At 42.9% G+C, this 16,252-nt stretch overlaps 1 protein-coding gene across 4 annotated transcripts in view; it reads right to left on the bottom strand.

Annotated features, from left to right (window-relative positions):
- The window catches only part of MIPEP (mitochondrial intermediate peptidase), a 174,949-nt gene that overhangs the window by 76,841 nt on the left and 81,856 nt on the right, over positions 1-16,252 (bottom strand). For 3 of the 4 annotated variants that reach the window (XM_029936950.1, XM_029936953.1, XM_029936951.1), the window contains exons 15-16: positions 11,108-11,182; positions 8,199-8,318 (exon numbers count right to left, since the gene is read on the bottom strand). The exons of the other annotated variant lie outside the window; for it this stretch is intronic. In XM_029936950.1, coding sequence (XP_029792810.1) covers positions 8,199-8,318; positions 11,108-11,182 — 195 coding nt within the window. The remainder of the gene's footprint in view (positions 1-8,198; positions 8,319-11,107; positions 11,183-16,252) is intronic. 4 annotated transcript variants of the gene reach the window in all.

Genomic DNA, 16,252 nt, shown 5'->3' with positions numbered 1-16,252 from the left:
ATTCTGTCTGTCTGTCTCTCTCTTTCTCTCTCCCTCTCTCTCTCTCTCCCCCTCCCCCTCCCCACTCATGCTCTGTCTCTCTCAAAAATGAATAAACGTTAAAAAAATTTTCTTTAATCATTAACACTTGAGTCTATATGAGGTCAATAAGCTCTAATGTAATCTTAAAGTAAAATTATGAAATCTCTTATGAAAACCTCTGAAATATACACTTAAAATTAAAATTTTTTAAACACGATTTTTATCTTGAAAGCACAAAACCCAGCTATCCACAGGGACTTCTCTACAAATATACTGACACACTCACATATTTTGAAGAAAGAAGCCCTTCGAAATTGGCTATCAAGTAAACAGGAAAGAGGATCAACTCAAAGAGCAATAAATTAGTCTTCACACCCAAACCGTGTGTAGCCAGACCGTTCTCTCATTGTGTTTCTGCTTATTTTTCTTCTTTTTGAGGCTTGGAAAAAATAGAACTCCATACAGTAAAATCAATATGGTAAAAGTACTTTCAAAACCTCTCTGCACTCTCCCACTTTCTTGATCTCTTCTCCCCACTTGCAGCCTTCCACAGGGCTGAGAGGTCTGTCTGAAAGTTCCTCTGGGATGGGCATGCTGTGTGAACAAATGGGTTGACCACTGGGGGCGCTCCATCCCCCAAATGGTCAAGTAGAGGCTCCTTTCCTTTGCCCTTATTGCTGACAACAGCAATGTCAGCTTAAGACTCTGCAACCCTCAGTTCGTTTTCAGAAGGGGATGGGGGAGGGGGGAAAGAGGTGGTGGTGATGGAGGAGGGCACTTGTGGGGAAGAGCACTGGGTGTTGTATGGAAACCAATTTGACAATAAACTATAAAAAAAAAAAAAGAATCGACTCTGAAGATTGAGCAATTTCAAGATGGGAAGCCCTCCAATTACACAAAAATTATATGCTAATAGTGCATTTATTAGTCTGTTATCTGGGAATTCAGAATGCACATCCAAGATAAATGTTCCATAAACGATGTTCTAAGATACTATGCAGTCAATCTAACCCTAAAATAATAGAAAAGAGAAGAGCATTTTACTACTTTAATTGTAGTAGTAAAAACAGAAAAGACTATGTTTAAAATTTTGGTTTTTGCTGGTACTTGAAAAACAGCTGTTCTGGGGGCGCCTGAGGGGCTCAGTTGGTTGAGTGTCTGACTTCGGCTCAGGTAATGATCTCACAGCTCCTGAGTTCCAGCCCCTTGTCGGGCTCTGTGCTGACAGCTCAGAGCCTGGAGCCTGCTTCAGATTCTGTGTCTCCGCTCTCTCTCTGCCCCTCCCCCACTTTGTGCTCTGTCTCTCTCTCTCTCAAAAATAAACAGAAAAAAGCTGTTCCAATTAGAAAATCTTATCCAACCACACTGGCTGATCTGCTGTGTGTTCACTGGTTAAATGTTCTCCTTGGTTGTCTTCTAAATTTCCCTTCATTTTACCAAATTCTCCCTGCTCAGTGCTGCCTGTGATCATGTTATAGTTCTGTCTGTATCTCTCTCCATCTCCACCTCCATCTCTATCTCTCTCAGGTTAAGGTCTTCCAAATCTAGATAGCTCCGGCCTCGATCTGTTTTCTGGGTTTCAGACCCACTGATCCAATCACTGCTCACAGGTGTCTCCGCTTGGACATTCTACTGTCACTTCAAATTGTACTCAACATCTCTGCACCCCTCACGCCGTAAGCAGCTCTCTCTCCTCTACTCCTTGTTCCGCTGAATGCCTTCCTGGTCCCTCAGCCCCACAGGTGGCCTCCTTCATATCATTCCCCACTCCTCCTCTCACCTCCCCAACCACTCAAACGCCACATCCCCAGGTCTGCCTGACGGTCCACCTGAGCCCCTCAACTACCACTCTGTTCTTCCTGACCACCTTTTAATTTTTGCTTGACTTCCAGGGCATCCGGCCAGGGCTACACGTGCATGAATTCTTACTGAGGCAAAGTCACCAAAACAGCAAGGGTGAGAAAGAATGCAGGAGCCCAGTGAAAACACAAAAGGTACCCCTTTTTCTCATGCATATTTGAGGAAAAAGCCCCCCCTTTAAAAATAAAAAACTAGGGTCTCAATATATCCTTTGTGTGAGCTGTATTATGCTTTGAAATGTCTCAGTCTCTCAGCGTTTATGTTCAAGTAAACATCTGCTCACAAAGTACTGTGAGGGGCTCAAAGAATATTTTGCTTAATACTGAAATGTTTGACAGATAGCCGGACATAATGATATTTATGTGTACATACCCTCAAACAAGTCACTGCTAATACAGATTATGAGGACAAGGATTTGGGTCTGTTTCATTCACACTGAATCTCCATCTCCTAGGCAGTGTATAGCACATAGTAAGCATTAATAAAAATATATTTATTAGATATATTAAAACTAATTTATAAATGTTACATGTATTAATATAATGTAATTGAATTAAGGCACAAATATGTAAATTGGGGTTTGGAAATTGTTTTCTTTACGCTATGTAACAAAAAGGTGTTTGCTCTTTGATATGTTTGACTAAATTTAGCATAACTTCCAGCTATTCTAACAAGAAGGTGTGCTAATAGATAATTACACTCTAGGTGAAATATGTATCTCTCTCCTGTATAATTAGTCGTAACAGAAATAAGCCTCAATAGAAATCAGTCTCCAGTGGCAGCAGCCATTTTGAAATAATGCACCTTGAACAGGTGGCAGCCGATCAGGTATGTCCCCCAGGAAGCCCGAGGCACGCGCCCACCCAAAAACACCTAGAGGCAAAGCAATGAGTACAGAGCATCTGAATCCCCACCTCCCCTACCGCAGGTAAACAGTGACTGGAGTGCCACATAAACTGAGTTGTTGCTGGATTTTAATAATTGGAGCTTTTAAATGTAGACATGCCTTCTTTTCACACTTAAAAAATTTTTTTACTAAAAAAAAAATCTATTTTAGAAAGAGAATGCAAGCAGCAGAGGAACAGAGAGAGGGGGAAAGTTTCAAGCAGGCTCTGTGCTGTCAGCGCAAAATCTGACATGGGACTCAAACTCATGAAACTATGAGAAAATGACCTGAGCCAAAATCAAGAGTCGGACGGACGCTTAACTGAGCCATCCAAGCACCCCCCCAAAACTTTTTTTAGAGAGAGGAAGAGAGAGCACAAGCAGGGGAGAGGGGGAAAGGGAGAGAGAGAGAATCTTAAGCAGGCTTGTGGAGTCTGTGGGATCATGACCTGAGCCAAAATCAAGAGCTGGGTGTTCAACCGACTGAGCCACCCAGGCGCCCTTTGTTTTCGTATTCTTTGTTGGTGTTTGTTCTAATAAGAACAATGACCAGATATCAACATGTCCGTTCAATGCCAGTAAGTGCTTTCCTAGAATAATTCTTTTCTATTTTAGCTTTATTCAAGACAGTAAATTTTAAATTATGAATGAACAAGAAAGACAATCTCCTCAGATATATTTATTATGATGTTTTCCTGAATTAAAGACAGGTGCTCGGGGCTTTCTTGTTCCATATTCAGCACTGTTTTCAACATGAATGGGTAAAGGACAGAGAAGGTCTTACTGGCGGCAAGAGTTATTCAGAGAATACTGTTACTCCCCAGAGAGCTGCACGTGAGACACGGCTTCGATGACGAAGTTCACAAAACTAGTTCAAACGAGTGAGACACAAACGGGTCACTAACAACTTCTGGAAAACTGCAGTCTATCAGCAGCATCACTTGTCCATGCTTTGAACTTGAAAAATACTCACAAGGACAGAACTGAACGGTCATGAGGCTAGAGAAAGGTTTCCACCCCAGACTCTCCCAGACATGCAAAAATATACATTTGGAATCCTACAAATAAAAAAATACAGCATCTTCCACTTTCTGAGTAAATAAAGGAGGAGACAGTCGTTAATATAAAAGACAAACATCAAGCTCTGAATAGAATAAAAGTAATGGTACAAGATGGAGCCTCTATTTACAATGGGGCGAGAGCTTCTGGACCCCTAGCAAACTACTGTTAGAATACCAAGGAAATAACAAATCACGTTTGTCTATACTGTATATACTGTATCTTAGGGCTATCTCCTAAGTATTAATAAATTGCTGACATAGTAAGTCTATTCACTTGAAAAATAAGCACCCATTATTTATTGCAGAATATTGATGGAGCTGCCCGGGTTCAAGAGTTGCATAACACAAGTGCAAAGTTGGCCAAAATACGATCTACATGGGGCTAACGCCTAGAAACGAGCCAGGCCGACGTCCGTGGTCAGCGAGCTTGCAGACAAAGCACGAGAGACTCCGGATGTTTATTAGCACTTCACAGACCCTGAGGAGCCCTTTTAACGTCATTTAAACAAGTACTCCTCAAACATAGCTGAGGGGACACCTGATTCTCACGATGAGGTATTAATGCCCTTGGGAGAGACACTGATATAAACACGTAATTGCCGTCTACAGGTTTAGACCCCATTCCGCGCGTATAATTTGTGCAGTCTCTAGCAACATTATGAATAAATACTCTCTGTAGGTTGGTGTTCAAATTGTATTCTGTTCTCATGGTTTATTTGAAGGAATGCAAGGATTCATTGGCAACAAACCTTTTCTAGAGAAAAGTTTAAGGAAAAACCGTCGCTCTTCCAGCCTGCATGGCAGGATGCGCTAAAGTCCCCTCCAGGGCCAATTCTCATGGCAAACTCACAGTCCTCCTCCACTCCCCTGGCCTCCATGTCCAGCCAGCGAGTCCCGCGCCCCGTGGACTCTACCTTCTCCATCGTTCTCATACCCGCTTCAAGCCGTCCATCTCTACGGACACTTCCCTAGGCCAGGCCACCCACTCAACCCAGCACCTGAAAAACTTCCCAACTGGTCTCCCTAAGTCCATCCTTTACCACATATGGTGCAGCCAAAACAACCTCTTAACATAGAGAGATACTTCCTGTGTACCAATTTTCTTCTTTTTCTATAAACAACTAAGATAGGGAGAATGACAAAACTATCAGTGTCATACCCACTATTGGTGCAAGAAAGAAGACACTTCTAGGACTCGTATAATCCCATTCCTTGTTCCAGAGGTTAGCACTATCTGAATTTTGTGTTTACGACTCCTTCACTTTTCTTTAGAGTTTCACTGCTTAAGTGTTTACCGGTGATAATGCATTGCACTGCTTAGTTTGCATTATTTTGAACTTTATTATAAATGTACACTGTTTAATTCTTCTGAAACTGGTTTTTTTTTAACTTGATATTATTAAGTTCATTATCTGTGCCCCCTCAGTTTCCACTGAATGCATTCCACCCAATGAATATGGCACAAATTATTTATCCATTTTTCCACTCACAGTCACCTGGGTTCTTTCCTGAAACCCACCTCTTCCTTTTTTCTCACTTTTACAAACAGTGCTGTTATAAACCTTCCTATTCTTCTTTTTTTTGTTTCAAGTTTGTTTTTCTTTTAAGTTTATTTTTGAGAGAGAGTCAGAGTATGAGTAGGGAAGAGGCAGAGAGAGAGGGAGACACAGAATCTGAAGCAGGCCCCAGGTTCTGAGCTGTCAGCACAGAGTCCGATGTGGGGCTCAAACTCACAAACCATGAGATCACGACCTGAACTGAAGTCGGATACTTAACCTACTGAGCCACCAGGCACTCCTAATGTTTCGAGTTTTTATTTAAATTCTATCTAGTTAACAAGAGTAGAATTTAGTGATTTATCACTTCTATACAAGACCCAGTGCTCATTACAAGTGCCCTCCTTAATGCCCATCCCCCACTTAGCCCCTCCCTCCGCCCCAGCAACACTCAGCTTGTTCTCTGTAGTTACGAGTATCATTGGGGAGCCTGGGTGGCTCAGTCGGGTGAGTGTCTGACTCTCGGTATCAGCTCAGTCGTGATATTACGGTTTGTTGGATTCTCCTTCTGTCCTTCTGCCCCTCTCCACTGCTCATATTCTCTCCCTCTCTAAAATAAAAAAACAAAACAAAACAAACTAAAAAGAAAAAAAACCCAATTTACTCAAAAAGCGATAGCTCCTGCCAATGAACAAGGGAGACAATCCCAGTGAAGAGATAAATCACTATATTTTCAAGAGGAAGTAGGACAAGGATAGTGGGCTTAATATCATCATCCTTTCTTTTAAATTAAAAAAAATTTACTGATAGTTGATTCAAAATGGGGTTGCCACTGGGAACCCATCTCTGTGTATTTATCACACAGAGGAATCCAGACGGTAGGGAAGTTTGGGTTCCAAGGAGAGGGGCAACATTATACAACTGGGGCAAGCAGCTCAGCCAAGCTCAAGTTTTGCAGCTTTTGAAAGCTTCCCAGTTCCTAATTTTTGCCTTCCTACAATTTTATCACTTACTGGTCCTGTTACGGAGTTCACATCACAGCCATTTATAAATCAAGCAAAGAACAGGGCCGCCTGGGTGGCTCAGTGGGTAAAGCATCTGACTCTTGGTTTCGGCTCAGGTCACGATCTCACGGTTTGTGAGTTTGGGACTGGTGTTGGGCTCCGAGCTACGCACGCACGCTCTCTCTCTCTGCCCCTTCCCCACTTGTATTACTCTCTGTTTCAAAATAAATAAAGTATGAAAAATAAATACAACTAAGCAAAGACTAAAAAATGAGCACAAAAAGCATAGAAGCACAACAGCACATGAATCGGCAGCATTCTGCAAACTGGAAAAAGCTATTAAATCTAGCCCATTGTTATTATGATTTATTCCACTGATGAATAGTTATTCTCATCACCACAAATGTTCACTACTACAGATAATCCAGAGCTCAATAATACACAGCATTTGAACGGTAAATTATACTTAAGGTCAAAAACAGGTATGTGGTAGGACTAGTATTATACACTGGGACACAGGATTAAGCATCTAGACAACCAAAACTATTGATAAGAAGCATTATGAAGATAAAACACGCTGTTACTTGACTTGTAAAGTCTGGTAAATCTGAACTATTCCAAAGTATGTCTGCGTGTCAGGACCTGAAGCCCCACGGGCCAAGCACAGTTCACGGATGAGCCTCTTAGCACGTGTGCAGGGACCCAATACTGTCACGTTTTCCGCACTGTACAGATCTCAGAGCACTTGCACATCTGCTCTCTCGCTGGCAGACTGGCGAAGCTGGAAGGATAGAAGCCAGGCCCTCCTGGCAGCCACCACACCTCCCAGCCAGGGCAGCCCCCCTGAGGAGGGAACGAATCCCAGAAAGGACAGACCCCGAGAGACAGAAAGAAAGAGAAACTTTCTGAACGGTATTTTGTAAGCATTACCAGAGCCGACTGGCCCGAAACAAGATTCACCCTTGTCTCTTTTAGTTATGAGACTCCATGAAGTCCCTTTCCTGCCTAATGAACATGAACCCCCTACCGCGGGCACCACGGGTCCTCAGGGACATGAACCCCCTACCGTGGGCACCATGGGTCCTCAGGGACATGAACCTCCTGCCACAGGCGCCGCGGGTCCTCAGGAGCACAAGAGTTGCCGCAGCCAAACACTCTCCCTGCCACCCTCAGCTTCCCCGTGGGACCCGGGAGCAATGGGACAGCATGATTTCAGAGGCTGCTTCTGAATCCCAGCACAACCTACGTGATTTTAGAGAAGACACGTAATGTATGGGAGCCTCAACAGGAGCCCCCACAGGAGCCCCAAATATGGGGCTCTTCTCTAACTCATACAAGGTTGAGAGTGGAATCAGAGGTTCTCTGGCGAAGCAGCCAGGTGGAGTCTGGCACCTCGTTCTCAATAAATGGTAGCAACACTCCTGCCTTCTATGCTGACAGATGGCGGTAAATGAGAGAAGATGTGCAAAACTTCTATTATAATCCCTGATGCAACTAAGGTCCTCAACACACGTCAGTTGCCTTCACAGTGACAATGATTCACGTTCATCTTGTATCACTAACCACTCTTCTCATTAGCAGAAAATAAAAGAAAAAGAATGACAGACTAACCCCAATGACCTTCTTCACCGCTACCTTCCCAGGAATCCAGAAACATACTGTTAGCAGGAAGAGAATCAGCACATGTAAATGCATGGTTGGAGATATTCAATGGGCCAGGCGATTTCTAGCATTTGCCCCAAACAAAACCTTGACATAAAGACAGGGATTTCACGTTCTGCAAGGGGAAGGTGCCACAACCGACTCTCTCTGATGGAGACGCTGGCTGAACTGTTTGACGGCACACGCCAGGATCAAAATGTGAGACTCACGGTGTTTGGAACGTATGGTAAGCCATAAAATCTCTCCTGGGTCTCCCTGAGTATGTCTGTGGTCGATGCCCTCAGCGGGTGCTTCCCATGGTAGATCTGATCCAGGGCAGCATAGAAGACCTAAGAAAGACGAGAACGTCCACTTAGTTCTGGCAACCCAGCCTTACATCGAAGACACAAGCCAAAGGTGTTCGAAGTGTACCAGAATAAGAAGTACACAAAACAGCTGAACACGTTCACAAATGTAAATATATATGGCTTGAAGTGTGTTTTGTACCACAATTAAGACCATGTTAACAATGAAAAGGAAAGCTCTCAACCTTTTCGTGATTAAGGATATTAAAAATTTTCGAACCTCATCTATACGGTACTCTATGTACAATGTAGTAAATTTGTGACCACAAAACTGGAATTTGGCCCACTGATATCTATAGGTAGATGCAAAATATATATCTGGAAATACGAGAAAAAGAATAATAAAGTTACAACTTGTGGCCCTCTGGATCTAATGCATCCTGCTTGGTTTCTTCCTGGAATCCTGACAGATCTTCGAGAGAAATGAAATGGTCCAAATCCAAGTTTGTGACAACAAGGGGACGGAGCGTTAAACAGATGGGGCGAGGTGGAGAGAGCACGGCTCTCGTGCGACGGGCGAGTACAGGTGCTACAAGAATTCTGGTGCAGCTGCTGGAGGGTGTGGCCGGGCCCAGGCAGCCCCGCACCTGGCGGTAGGCGGCACCCAGGGAAGAGCTGCTGCACACGGACAATTCCGGCTGCCAGAGGTGACCCGGAGGGAAGGCTCACTCACGTCCGAGTGGAGGACACAGGCCATTGAAACATGATAGGAGAATAAAGCGTTAGTTTCATTAGGCATGTGAAGCCTGCTGCTTAAAAAGTTCTGAAAATGAAATTTTACACTGAAAACCTAACGTAAAGATAAAGCGCATTCTCCTGTGAGCGCCTGGCTTGAATGGGAATATTTGTTGGGAGTTCACCTGAGGCAAGAAAGTAGAAAAGGCTCGATTTTAAAGGGAAAATTCTGACATGCAATTATGTTTCTGATATACATCTTTCTGATTTGAAAATGGAATTTGCAGAGAATGTGCAGCTGTTGACTTAAAAGAACTGAGGATTAGTTTGGATAAAAGAAAAAATGTAAATGACCTCCAGCTTTTGGCTTCGTCTAGATATAGAATTATGGTTCTAAATTATAAGCCAAGTTTAAACCTTCCCTAGGAAAATATAGACATTTACTAAATATAAATATTGCTTTACTCTAACCGGTAATCTAACCATATAGCTAAATACAGCTCTTTCAAGTCTATATTCTATAATGAGTAACAATGCATAGAGTAATCAGAGGGGCCTAAATTACTTGTCCATTTTCTAACAGAATGAATTATTAGCAACTGAAACTTACCTAACCTCCACTAAGGTGGGGGGGGGGCAGTGGTTATTTTTGTTTTTTGGCCTCAATCTACAAACAGATCTGAATTCAGAAGTTTCATTCCTATAGTTACGTTTTCCACACATGAAAGGCATAAATATGGCATGACTTCTTTTAATGACAAAAATAGAGCAAAATAAATGAAACGGGCATATGCCTCACGCTCACCTGCTGGTAAACCAAATAATTCTAAAGCGATGGGCCTACCTGCCCGTCCAGGGACTCATGCTCTCCTGAGACCAAGAACCTTAGAGCCACAGAAAAACAGGAGCCCATTTTTAAAACAAGGCACAACAGGGAAAAACAAAAAAAGAAAATCTCAATTTTCAGAGCACTGTGTATGCCCCCTAGAAACCTGGACAATTCATTTCCTTTCCCCCCTCGAGTGTCTGCTCGGTACGAGGGGCTACTGTGGGACAGAAGGCTGGTGGGGTAGCCCTCTGGCAAGCATCTGCCTCCCTCTTTTCTCTCTCTCTTCCTCTGCGTCTCTCAGGGGGTCCCTCTCTTTGGAGGGTGGAAGGAGCGAAAGGTTGGTTTTCCTTTTTAAAAGAAAATCCTTGGAACAATTACTCAAAAAGAAAACCACAGCCTTGGCTTTTAAAAGGCAGGACTTCCACGATACATATCGGCAAATCAAGAGACATTAGCTGAGTAATGCAGAACTTTTCAAATAATTGGAAAGCTTTCCAAATGACGCAGGAGTCTTTTTAAAATTATATTGATATACATAGACATCAAATAACGTAAATTCAAACATAAGTCCGCGGTTTTCTTGATAGCATGCATTTTCTTCAAACATATATTGCAAAGTACAACATAAACAGAGTTCACAAAGGCTGAATTTTACAAAACCCCAAAGCAATTAAATGGTGCCCACACTCTGAAATAGGTAGCTGGATCTTTATAAAAGTAAGGCCTGCCATGAAAGACGGGAGTTTGGGCTGTGTTTATAGAATTCGCCAGACCTGATGAAGAGCAAGAATTCCATAAACAACCTCAGCAATTAAAGTAACCTGAACATCTGGTCTCGTGTAGACCTGACATCCAGATGGTTCATAAAATTTTTCTAGTCTTTATCTGGAAACCTAGAAAATTGCCTTTGAGTATTAGCTAAAACTAACAATCTTTACTGTTTAAACTTCACGTCAAAGCCACAAACTTTTAAAGACACAAAGGGACTCAAAATATAACTTGTGTGCTGACAGGTATGATTGAGAAGAAGTCATGTGACTCTTGCAAGCTTTGATTTTTCCTGGCTGCAACTGGGAAATAAATTTATTTAACATCCATTTCACAAGTGTGAGGCCTGAATGAGTCAGTTTGGGTCAAGTTCTTTGAACTCGGATGAAAGATGTGTTAGAAGCATAATTATTATAATAAATGTGGAGCGTTGGCAAGAATTTAAAGTTATATATTTATTTTTAATAACTGTTCTGAAAAACTTCAGAACAAAGGTACATACCTGAAGTTGCATCTCGGCTGCCGCACACACCTTCTTAGATTCACAGAGCCGAGACACCATATTTTTGGGCAGGGACTTGAGAAACAAAAGAACATCCATGTGAGTAAACTTCTTACTAAGTCACTGCACTACATGCTTATGAGGCAAGAGAGTTAAAAATGACACTAAGAGAAAAAAAATTAATAATAGAATTTAATCACAGTGACGGTGAAATGAATGTCTGTACATTTTGAAAAGACAGCACTGTAGGGATAGAACAGAGTGGCGTCGATCTTTAAGAATCTATTTAAGGGGTGCCTGGGTGGTTCAGTCAGTTACACGGCCAACTTCAGCTCAGGTCATGATCTCATGGTTCGTGAGATCAAGCCCCATGTCGGGCTCTGTGCTGACAGCACAGAGCCTGGAGCCTGCTTTGGATTCTGTGTCTCCCTCTCTCTCTGACCCTTCCCCCACCCACCCTCTGTGTGTGTGTCTCTCTCTCAAAAATAAACATTAAAAATATTTTTAAAAAGACTCTATTTAAGACCTTGATAGAAGCTAATGCTTTTTCTTTACCTTTGTTACCAGTGGAAGTGTGTTCAAGTGCTCTGTTGGCATATAAAATGGATGATAGAAATAAAAGAGTAAAGTGTCACAAAATAGCTGATAATGCTTGGTGTCAGCCAGCACTGAAGCTGAACTGATACCCCAGCAAATAACCATGATAGTGAACTGCACATTCTTATTTTCCAGCCTGAAAGAAACGCGGAACTTGGAAACTCAGTGTAATGACCCTATCTGGTCTAAGGAAGACTTCCTCCCTGAGACAGATCGGGCTTCACCTCATAGCATCACATATTCGAGTAGAAATAAAATAATAACGTAGTTGAGGAAGCACTGACTCTACTTGAAAAGCATTAATATTGATGCTTACTCAAAAAAGGGACCCCTTTATACAACTCTATTTATAATCTAAATGAGGCTAAAAGGCCTCCAGAGAGGAACACAGTAGGGAAGCGAGCTGTGGCAGGTTACCAGCACTCCCCTGTGTCCAGCAGCCACAGATGCAGGACAACATGAGCTGCCTGCTGGCCGGGGACTGACCACTGCGATTCGTGTGTGTGTGTGTGTGTGTGTGTGTGTGTGTGTGTGTGTGTACCTCCCCAGAGTACCCACCCAAGGCAGATCCTCAGATCCTCCATAAATCTTTCCAGAAGAAATGAAGGAACACAAGAATAATCATTTAAAAAGGCTTCTGAAGTGAAAGACTACACCAGGATGTGATGAGGGCTCAGACAGCAAACCTTTCTCAGATAGGAAAGCCTGTTTTCTCCTCTTTCTGACTACAAGAAAGGCAAACAACCCCTCGCCCCTCCCCCACACCCCGCAAGAAAAAAAGGAAAGCGTAAGGAGTTAAGACATGGACTCAAGAGGGTGTACAGTATACATTCCGGAGCAGGTCAAACACCCGGGGCTTTCTCACACTAGGGGCGGCCATCTGGAGTAAAACAAAAATGTCCTAAGTCAAGATTTAGTTAAGTCATATATGCCAAGAACTTGTACCAGAATGTTCAGGTTTCTTTAAACCCTTACTTTACAGTACACCTTCAGCAGACAGGACTTGTGCTATCCTTGGATTTTTTTTATGACTGGCAAAGCTTTAGTAATTTTGTTTCCATTTGTAAAGAGTCTGTGGGAAGAATGGTATTTTCTCTTTTATCCAAAAGGAGAAGTACTGTAGAGGAGCACTGGATCAGGCATCAGGGACAGAAAAGGGTGAACAGAGTCCTGGCACTTCACGAGCTGGCATTACCCATGTGGGCACCATTTTTAAAAGAGTTAACAACTAACACAAGTGCTGAGAAGGCAAAGCAGTGCAGGTCGGTATGAGAAACGTAACGGAGACAGGCTTAGCTCAGGAACTAACGTAGAAGTGAGATCTGCAAAATGAACCAGCATTAACGACACAAGGGATCGGCTGCAGGGAGAAAGAAGCACCCCAGGCACGTGTGCCAAGGGCAGAGGAGCGGAGGGCTGCTGGCAGATGGTGAAAGAGCTGTGGGCAGGAAGGCGGGTCCCACCAGGCAGCCAGGGGCTGAGCAGGGATGCTGGTCTCCACCCTCGGGCTCTGCCTCATGGGAAGCCACTGGGGACTTCAAAGCAAAGGAGTCACAAGGTCAGGTTTGTGTTTTTCTCAGGCTGCAGTGTAGACACTGAAGAAGAGGAAGGCGGAAATGGATCCAGAAAAAACAGGAGGCTGTATTTAGTGCCCCAGGGACCTACATCAGCTAAGCAACGGGCAGAATGACAGGGGCAGGGGTACCGTTCTAGAGGGCTGGAGCGAGTGGAAGGTGAGACGGAGACCATGAATACATATGGCCCAGCACTGTTTCGGGAATTGTGCGGGGAGGGGCAGAGGGGAGGCAGCTTTTGTCTGAGGCTGGGAAATGTACAGACTTGAGACATGCTGATGGGAAGGAGGCCGGGAAGGACACAGCCTGGAGATGTAGACGGGAGAAGAGGCAATGACAGCCTGAGGTTGCTGGGAAAGAAGACACTGCACAGACCACAGGGCAGAGGCGGCTCGGTGGAGGGCTCCCAGGATGGGCATCCACAGGGGCCAAGGTAGATTCTGAGGCCTACAAAGGTAAGAGAAAGTTGGGGGGAGAGGTCCACTGAGAAGAGTAGATTCATCAGTCCTGGGAGAGCCTTGGGATCACAATCTGGCCTGAGGATGAGGGCAGAACTGAGGATGGGGTAGACAGGCATGGATGGTGGATGAGAAGGAACACCTAGTCAGCAGTGGAGACGCAGGGGTGGGAAGGCCCATGGCATTGGTGCCCCCACAGCAGGGGGTGTGGGGAAATGAGGAGTCGGGGGGCCTACGGCATGGGCCAGGCATCTGTGAAAGGTTTACTACTTCTTCTCTGGAGACAATGATATGTAAATGCCAAGCACTGGATCTAAGAGCCCTAACCCTAACCCTAAGAGCCAAACCCAACATCCCCCTTTCCATTTGGAAGTATTGAGAAGGCCAATCCCTCAGAGACAAACCACATAGAAACGACAGACATTAAAGGAACAAAGTTAGTGAGGCTGAATTCTTTCCTTGTCGGGTTTACAAACAATAAAACAAAAGATGTAAAGAAGGACACCATGTAAGAATAAGGACAGCTAAACACAGTTCATCAAAAATTATGTGATAAAAAGAAACCACGTGGGTTGCTGTAGTTACATAAAATGTCACTGCTTGAGGAAGTACCATGTTGGTGCAGGTGACATGGGGCCTCTGTGTTATTTTTTGCAACTTCCCATGAATCTGCAATTATTTCAAAATAAAAGGAGAAGTCCAGAAAAACCTCCCCAAATTATGTCTTCCAGGCGTACCTTACATTCTGTAGTAAAGTCAAAGCACATTTTACCAAAACCTACAGAAACGTGTTGAGTAGAAGGTATATACAACTGGAGTAGACTGGTTCAAAGAAAAGAATCATAAAGCCACCATGTCGCAAATAAAATAATATATTTATATCATGTGAGGTGTAAACAGATAAAGAGATTTTTTTTGTTTGTTTAAATCTAGTTTGGGGGGTTAGGGACCGCCCTAGTGAGGCGCAGTGGATACTGGATGGAAGTGCTGAGTCCGTGAATTGTAAACCTGAAACGAATACTAAATGGCATGTTAACCAACTGGACTTTGACTGGAGACTTAATAAATAAATCAATAAATAAAAATCTAGTTTGATTCTGAATCTAGTGAAGTTAATCGATGCATTTCAGCTGTTGGAATGGAGGTATGCTTGTGACTCCTGCTGGGTCTCCCTCCGGCAAGCTCAGGTCCAGACCACCACACCAAAGTGAGTATCACAATAAAGCTAGTTAATGCGTTTTTTGGTTTCCCAGTGCAAAGAAAAGTTAGATTTACACTATACTATAGCCTATTGAGTGGTTAATACCATTATGCTTGAAAAAAAATTATATATACATTAATTAAAAAATACTTCATTAGGGACGCCTGGGTGGCTCAGTCAGTTGAGCATCAGGCTTCAGCTCAGGTCATGATCTCATGGTTCGTGGGTTTGAGCCCCATGTCAGGCTCTGTGCTGACAGCTAGCTCAGAGCCTGGAGCCTGCTTCAGATTCTGTCTCCCTCTCTCTCTGACCCTCCCCTGCTCGCATGGTCTCTATCTCTCAAAAATAATAAAAAACATTAAAAATATATAAATAAAAAACACTTCATTACTAAAATATGCTAACCATCCTCTATGTTTTCGGTGAGTTGCAATCACTGATCGTAGCTCACTGTGACAAATGCAATAATAATGAAAGTTTCAAATATTGCAAGAATTACTAAAATGTGATACAGAAGCACAAAGGGAGCAAACCCTGTTAGAAATGTGGCACCCACACATCTGCTTGATGGAAAGTTGCTATAAAACTTCAATTTGTAAAAAATATGATATTTGAAAAGCACAATAAAGCAAAGCATAAGAAAATGAAGTATGGCTATGCTTATTTACATTACTCTCATAGAAATTACTTCCTTTTTTTCTTATAAGACAAAAATTTAAATATCAAATTGATTTTCAATTTATATGAGAATTTTTTTAATAAAAATATTTAGAAGTTAAATCTTAAATTTCAAATTAGAAAAATGTTTCCGGGAGGTTGGGGGGACGGTGCCTGGATGGTTAAGTTGGTTAAGCGTCCGATTTAGGTTCAGATCATGATCTCAGGGTTCTTGAGTTCAAGCCCTGCACAGGGCTCCATGCTGACAGCACAGAGCCTGGAGCCTGCCTCGGATTCTGTGTCTCTCCCTCTCTCTGCCCCTCTCCCACCCTCTTACACATGCACATGCTCATGTGCATGCTCTTTCTCTCTCCCTCTCTCAAAAATAAAGAAACCATAAAAATATTTAAAAAAAAAACGTTTTCTGGTCAAGATTTTCTTCTGTAAATATCACTTTACTATCCAGAGTCATGATAGTCAACACTGAAATAATTCAAATTATTTCAATTACAGTGATTTTATCTACCGAGTAGCACAGATATTTCACAGTCACCTAATGTGAAGACACTCACATCTGATATACTGAAGAAACAGAATATGAATACATCCAAGCTGCAGGTAATGAGCAACTATATATAAATAAAAATGCATTTAAACA

This window comes from Suricata suricatta, chromosome 4, assembly GCF_006229205.1.
Source record: "Suricata suricatta isolate VVHF042 chromosome 4, meerkat_22Aug2017_6uvM2_HiC, whole genome shotgun sequence".
Lineage (NCBI taxonomy): Eukaryota > Metazoa > Chordata > Mammalia > Carnivora > Herpestidae > Suricata > Suricata suricatta.
This window is presented reverse-complemented; position numbering and strand designations above follow the sequence as displayed.